At 39.7% G+C, this 7,866-nt stretch overlaps 1 protein-coding gene across 1 annotated transcript; it reads left to right on the top strand.

Moving 5' to 3' along the window:
• Positions 1-246: 246 nt before the first annotated feature.
• On the top strand, positions 247-1,960 carry slc35a4 (solute carrier family 35 member A4). Its single transcript, XM_060915196.1, has one exon. The coding sequence runs from the start codon at positions 252-254 to the stop codon at positions 1,230-1,232; it is 981 nt and encodes a 326-aa protein (XP_060771179.1). The 5' UTR covers positions 247-251; the 3' UTR covers positions 1,233-1,960.
• The last annotated feature ends 5,906 nt before the right edge of the window (positions 1,961-7,866 follow it).

Raw genomic sequence — 7,866 nt, 5'->3', positions numbered from 1 at the left:
CACTGATGGCTGAAAAGTGAGGACTATTTAAAGTGGCGGCTGTTGTTTTTTTTTGGGGGGGGGGGTTTGTTTTTGTGTTTTTGTTTTTTTTTCCTTATATTGCACTAAGACAGAATTTAGTTTTTAGTTAAGTATAAATTTTGTACTGCGAGATATCTGGTGGTGGTGGTTGTTGTTGTTTGCTTGCCTTAAAGGTTTAATTCCGTTCAGGTTTTATGATTTCATATTTAAAACACGGTACAAATTAGAAAATGATCATCATTAAGAATGTTGATTCTAGCCAAACAGACCCTCCACGTGCTAAGCGATGGCTCCGTGGTACTCGTTGGCTCTTTCTCTTGATCATCTCCGTCCTCATCTACGGCTCTCACGCCCCTCTCATCGCTCTCACTAAATCAGACGGCCGTGTCCCCTTCAGCCCGTCGTCCTGCGTTGTTCTGATCGAACTCGGCAAGCTGCTGATCTCTCTCAGTGCTCTATTTGCTTCAGGAGACATCCGTACCATCGGGGTTTCTGTATCTCGGGCCGCAGTGATGCCGTACGCTCTCCCTGCTCTGCTTTACGCATTCAACAACAACCTGGTGGTTTTCATGCAGGCTTACATGGACCCCAGTTCCTTCCAGGTTCTCAGCAACTTGAAGATCGCCTCTACCGCTCTGCTCTACACCTCCTGCCTGAGGAAGAGGCTGCGTCGTGCTCAGTGGATGGCCCTGGCCTTTCTCATGGTGGCTGGAGCACTTCACAGCTACTCCAGCCTGGATTGGGAGATCCCAGATCAGGGAGGGGAGGACACAAGAGCTGCGCTTCACATCACAGCCTGGGGACTGCTGCTCGTTCTCCTTTACTGCTTCGTGTCCGGACTCGCTGCGGTCTACACTGAGAGGGTTTTAAAAAGCCAGCGTTTGCCTCTGAGCCTGCAGAATCTGTTCCTGTATATATTCGGCGTGGGGATCAACCTAACGTCACATCTGTACAGCAGCGGAACAGAGCAGGCTTTTCTAGAAGGATATTCTGTACTAGTGTGGGTCATCATAGCAGGACAGGCAGCTAACGGCCTGCTGATGTCTGTAGTAATGAAACACGGAACTGGAATCACACGACTCTTCATCATCTCCTCAGCCATGCTGGTGAACAGCGTGCTCTCGTGGGGGCTGCTGGGATTGCAGCTCACGCCTTTCTTTCTCCTGCCTGTGCTGCTGATCGCAGTGGCTGTGTACCTCTATTACAGGTAAATGATCAGGAAGTAGGGCTGCACACTTGATTTTACTCAGGATTGCATTTCCTGGCTTTGTAAATGAGTTAAACGCACTTGTCTGCAGTGTTCCTCTGACTGGCTAATGGCACACAGCACCAGTCAAAAGTTTGTACACCCCTACTTTACTCGTTTATTTTTTTTTTTCCGACATTGCAGAACAGTACTGAAGACATTGAAACTATGAAATAATATATATGGAATTGTGTGGTAAACAACAAAAAGGTTCGTATTTTAGATTCTTCAAAGTAGTCAGCGTTTACCTCGATGACACTTTGCACACGATTGGCATAATCTTAAGCAGCTTCATGAGGTCGTCACCTGGAATGCTTTTCAATTAACAGGTGCCTCGTCAAAAGTTAATTAGTGCAATTGCTTGCCGCCTTAATGTGTCTGAGATCAAATAGTAAATAATAAATATACAGTAAATAGTCCTGTTCTACAACTGCAGTAATCCATATTATGTCAAGAGACGCTCAACTACGTAAAGAGAAACGACATCCATCATTACTTTAAGACATGAAGTGACTTTTAAATTAATAAAAATAAAGAAAAACACTAAATTAGAAGGTGTGTCCAAACTTTTGGCTGGCATTGTGTATTAATTATCCTACTTTTTATTTTTAAAATCAGCCTGCTGATTTAAAAAAAGAAAAAAAAATGAGCTCCCCATTTAATTAAATGTGTTTTTATATTTGTGTTTTTATATTTGTGTGTTTCTTTTATCAGCAATTATTTTATTCATTTTCAACTTTTATATAGGAGCCTAAAAAAGAAAAAATATATATTTAATTTTTTTTTATTTTAATACTATTACATGGCTTTTTCATCCCCGATCCATAAACATTTGAATTTGTTAAACTCCGTGTTCTGAATGCTGTGTATATGAACAAAATCAGACACTAAATGAACTTAATTTTTTTTTTTTTAAGTTCATTTAGTGTCGAATTTTGTTCATATACACAGCATTCAGAACACGGAGTTTAACAAATTCAAATGTTTATGGATCAGGGATGAAAAAGCTATGTAATAGTATTAAAATAAAAAAAAAATTAAATATATATATTTTTTTCTTTTTTAGGCTCCTATATAAAAGTTGAAAATGAATAAAATAATTGCTGATTTTTTTTTTTTTTTTTTTTAAATTAGGCCATTTTGGAAATTCACAAACCTCTCACAGAAACAGAAGACAAGGTAGAAGCTAAGATGTGTTTTGGGGTACTTTGACAGAAATATCTTGCAGTACATTTAAGGCTACATCCACACGACAACAGCAACGAGATTTAAAAAAATATATATCGTGTCCACATGGGCAACGGATCAGTAAAATATCAGGTCCATATGGCAATGCAACGCTTGCTGAAAACGATGCAATACACATGCCACACCTCTAGGGGCGCTGTAAGACGGTCCCTTCGGAGACACCAGAATAATAGAAGTAAGGACGCATGCGCATAAACTATTATGCGCGAGACTTCATATTAGCCACAAAGTCAGAAAAATCTGTTCGTAAAATTACGTTATAATGACCAAATACAATGAAAAGTATTTTTCCAGTCTCACCTGTGAAAGGTAATCCCATGTGATCTCGTTTGGACGGCAAACCTGTTGGTACAGTTAAACGCAGCACATGAATGAGGCATCTTTATTCTCTGCTTTGACCCATCCAATATGGCGGCGAGGATGACGTATGAGTCTATGCGGAAGGCGGCGTCTTTAATGGTCCGGAATAAATTGAATGCTACACGTTGATGGATTAATTTGTTCTTCTACGCCCTTTTTGAGGAATGTATTGTAGGACTTAAACCAACATCTGAAGAGGTGAGATCGCTCCTTTTTTTTTTTTTTTTTTCCCTATTTTTGCTGGCAGGATTGACTCTGCCCTACGGGCTATTCTCTCTCTCTCTCTCTCTCTCTCTCTCTCTCTCTCTCTCTCTCTCTCTCTCTCTTTGCACCATTACACAATAAATATTCACAGTGAAAATATTTTGTAAGCGCGTTTCATGAACCAAGTTATAGAATTTGTTGACAACTCGCATCGAGTTCGTTACACTTCTACCCGGCGTGAAGCACATGTGGTTGTGACGTCATCGTAAACAAATCCGTTCTACTCATCCAGACGACTTCGCAATGGCGCCGTTGCCAGATCTTTCCACTCTGGAACCCGTTCTCAAAAGATTTCGTTTTGGGGCACCCAAAACGCCGGTGCCGTGTGGACGCCAGGCGGAAACGATAAACAATTTTATCAGATTACCTGAATCCGTTGCCGTGTGGACAGGGCCTAAGACAGCTCTGTGATTATAGGGTTGATGGTATATAGGTTTGCTAACAAACTGTCAGCAAAACAGTTTGTTTTTTTTTTTTGTTTTTTTACCTCTACCAAAAAAAAAATGTAACTAAAATCACATTTGAATATTCAAATTTCTGTTTAATTTCAGTGAATCACAAGACTTTCTTGAGTAAGAAAAAATAATGTTAAGTATAGGAAACACAAAGCCACTCTCTTATTACTTTTTCCTGAATTGCTATAATTAGTGGAGCTCCTCGCACATACTTGGAGAAATGCATTGACCTAATGGCTTCACCGTACAGCGTCTGTATCTCGATATGTGTAGCGCCACAGGGAACCCGATCATCAGTGCAAGGCAATATATCTCATCAGCAAAAAAAAAAAAGTATCTTTTGTTTACATAAGAGAGATGGGTTTTTATCCAGCTCTTATTTTTAATGTCCTTTTTAAAAAATAATGTGGAATTATTTACTAACACACTTTATGGAAAAATATTCACTACAGTTTCATATAAAAGGGTGATAAATGAATGCAAGTGCAGGAAGAGTTTTATTGAAGGCACACTAGCAAACGGATCCGATAAACAGGCAATGGTCGAGTGAGGTACAGACAGGATATCCGAGGTAATACAGGTCTCACAGTCCTAAACCAGAAAAGCAATACAAAATACAAGGCTTTTGCAAAGTCTGTGTGTTACTGACCCTGTGTCTGAAACCACTCACTCGTTCACTACTCCCTACTCACTGTCTAGGGAATTCTGTATTCTGAGCTCATTTGGTAAAATGGAAAAAAAAAAAGCCACTTTCAGACACTACGTCGCGCTGTTATTTACATCATTACTGTTGCACAATTAAAACGTGCCAGATCAGTCGGCAAAATAAATACATGCATGCATTTTTGTGATAAATCCATATTATACTGAGCGTATTTCCCACATTAATAAATACAAAGTACTTTGTGTCTGCTGCATCTTTCAGTTCTTTTAAATCAAGGCTGAGTATTTTCTTCTTTGCCGCTGCCTTTTATTAAATCAAATTTGAGGCTTTTGATTAATTCCTCGCTCTACTTATTCTTGTATTTTATCTGTCTTATTCTATTTTAGCTTATTTTCTGTTCGCTTACTATTTTTAATTGTACTTAAATGTCGGTTTGGAATGTGTTTCTTCCTCTGTCCAGTCACCCCAATGCACCCCCCCCCTTCAGCGCGACCACGATGCATGATGATATATATTGCTTGAGTGCACTGTACAGGGTGTAATAATTCTCACTATACATTCAGACAGCACTACAAAATGTGCCCCTTTTCCACCAAAGCAGTTCCAGGGCTGGTTCGAGGCCAGTGCTTAGTTTGGAACCGGGTTTTCTCTTTCCACTGACAAAGAACTGGCTCTGGGGCCAGAAAAACCGGTTCCAGGCTAGCACCAACTCTCTGCTGGGCCAGAGGAAAGAACTACTTACGTCAGCGGGGGAAGTTGTTAAGACCAATAACAAGACCGCGAAAGATCGCCATTTTTAAGCGACGAGAAGCAGCAGCTGTACAAACGCGAAGTCATCCATTATTATTATTGTTGTTGTTGTTGCTGCTTCTTCCGTGTTGTTTTTGCTTCGATATTCGCGCCAAGGTTTATGCAAACGTAGCGACGTAACTGACGTATACAACGACGTAACTGACGTATACAGCGACGTAATGACGTGGCTTTCCTTAGCACCGCGAGCTATGGAAAAGCAAACTGGTTCTCAGCTGGCTCGCAAGTTGAATGAGTTGTGAACCAGCACTGGCCCCGAACCAGCCCTGGAACTGATTTGGTGGAAAAGGGGTAATGGTGAACTCGCTATCTAGTAGATGCTATATAGTGAGAGTCTTTATATGATTGCACTCTAATTAGGAACAGGTGCATGGTAATTAGTCCTAATGGCCTGCACACTCTGCGGCTGCGTGCTCTGAGCTCCAAAGCGCATGGACATGACTGATGTAACCAGACGACTGTTTGATATCTCAAGTTTGATATTTGATCATAACTCCTATAGTAATAATGATGTAAAGGGAAAGTGCTGGTTCACTACTGTCCACCAGGCACCCAGCAGAGTCACACCATAATAAATGTCGTGGTGTTTGTGGTGCGTGGCATGCGGTGTCAAAGAAAGGAATAAATATGTATCGTAACTGCGATGCGCCTCTCATTATTGATATCGCTGTCACAAGACCATGCAGCAATTTAATGACGCAAGATGCACTACACAATTCGATGGATCATATGCTATAATTGTTATTTTATTCAGGCTGATTTTGTGCCATTGCAAATATTTTGCTCATAAACTCATCAGCAGCGCAGCTTTTAGTCAGTGCATAAATATCTGTATTACGTTCTCATTTCAGTACTCAATCCTTTTACCCTTTCTTATGCAGCCCTGCATGGTGTAATGCTGTTTGTTTTTTATTTTAATGTTACTTCATCTGTTGGTCTGCTCATACAATTGTGGTCAGAAGTTTACATGCCATGACATGAATGTCATCTTGGATTTGAATGTCATGGCAATATTTGGGTTTTCAGTAATTTCTTTGAACTGTTCTTTTTCTGTGGCAGAATGACTGTACAGTATACATCGTTAAAAAAAACACTAGAATTTGGTGCACAAGTTTTAATTTTCTTTAATTTTCTGAAATCAACACAGGGTTAAAATTATACATGCAAGGTCAAAAATATACATACAGCACACCTAATATTTGGGTAAAATGTCTCTTCGCAAGATTCACCTTGACCAAACATTTTTGTTTACCGTGAACAAGCTTCTGGCAGAATTCTGGTTGGATATTTCATGACTTTTCATGGTAGAATTGGTAGAGTTCAATTAATTTTTTTTTTCTCTTTTTCTTGGCATGGACTCGACTTAAGTACGGTCCATATATTTTCAATAGGGTTGAAGTCAGGACTTGTTTTAAGCTTAATGTTAGCCTGCTTTATCCTCCACAACCAGCTCTGATGTGTGTTTGGGTTCATTGTCCTGTTGTAAGTCCCAAGTTGTGTTCAAGTTTCTGATGGTTTATGCTGAAGAATTCTGAGGTAGTCCTCCTTCATTATTCCATCCACTTTGTGCAATGAACCAGTTCCACTGGCAGCAAAACCACCCCAGAGCATGATGATCCTACCACCACCACCAGCTGGTACAGTGTTCCTCTGTACATGGTGGTCATTGTGGCCAAACAACTCAATCTTTGTCTCATCTGACCATACAGCTATCTTCCAGAAGGCTTTTTCTTTGTCCATATGGTCAGCTTCAAACTTTAGTTAAGTTTGAAGGTGTCAGTTTTGGAGCAGGGGGTTATTTCTTGGATAGCAACCTCTTAGTTCATAGTGATTTGAACTGTAACAGTGATCCATCAGCTTCCAGCTCATGGCAGGGCTGTGCCATAGTGGTTCCCAGGTTGTTCCTGACCATCTAAACCAATTTCCTTTCAGCTGAGGGTGGCAGTTTGGGTTTTCTTGAAGCAAAGTGACTACACCTCACAATAACTTGGATACAATTGTTTGAACTGATCTTGGAATTTGCAGTTGTTTAGAAATGGCTCCAAGAGACATTCCAGAGTTGTGTATATCTGCGATCCTCTTTCTCAGATCTGCACTGAGCTCCTTAGACTTTCCCATTTTACTGTGTGTTTGTCAATCCAATGAGTGACTACAGCTGGTAGCTTCTCTGTGCCCTCATAACAATGGTTTGTTTACAGCAATCATGGTCACTAAGAGGAAGTTAAGAGGCCTTGGCAAGATAAGACATTTTGGAAGTTTCAGCACCTCTGAATTAATAATCTAAGTGAACATATGTGTAATTTGACCCTGTGTTGATTTCAGAAAACCCAAAGAAAATTAAAACTTGTACACCAAATTCTAGTGGGTTTTTTTTAATTAAAGATGTATGCTGTACAATCCATTCTGCCACAGAATGAACAGTTCAAAGAAATTACTGAAAGCCCAAATATTTCCATGACATTCACGTCACTGTATGTAAATTTCTGACCACAATTGTATTTATTTAAATAGAAGTTATACATTTATTTAGAGACAGGTTTGACTGAATTAGGTGTGTGCTGTAGTAATAAAAATATATATTTTTAAAAATCATCTCAAGCAGAAAACCACGTTTGTTATTATGCTGAACAATGCAAAAGTTCATGTAGTACAGTGTCAAAGTATTTATGACTGAAATTATGGAAATAAATATTATAAAAATCTATCATGGCTTTTGTCTGTGTATGTGTTTGACTTGACGTAAAGCCTTGTGTCTGTAGTGGTGCCATTCCAAGTTTATCCAGTGTTGCTACTTGGTG

This window comes from Neoarius graeffei, chromosome 2, assembly GCF_027579695.1.
Source record: "Neoarius graeffei isolate fNeoGra1 chromosome 2, fNeoGra1.pri, whole genome shotgun sequence".
NCBI lineage: Eukaryota > Metazoa > Chordata > Actinopteri > Siluriformes > Ariidae > Neoarius > Neoarius graeffei.
The sequence above is the reverse complement of the archived record's forward strand: the minus strand, read 5'-3'. Positions and strand labels throughout refer to the sequence as shown.

What these genes read in the sequence shown, in the direction of transcription:
- slc35a4 (XM_060915196.1), top strand. Translation starts at nt 252, where the DNA reads ATGATCATCATTAAGAATGTTGATTCTAGCCAAACAGACCCTCCACGT.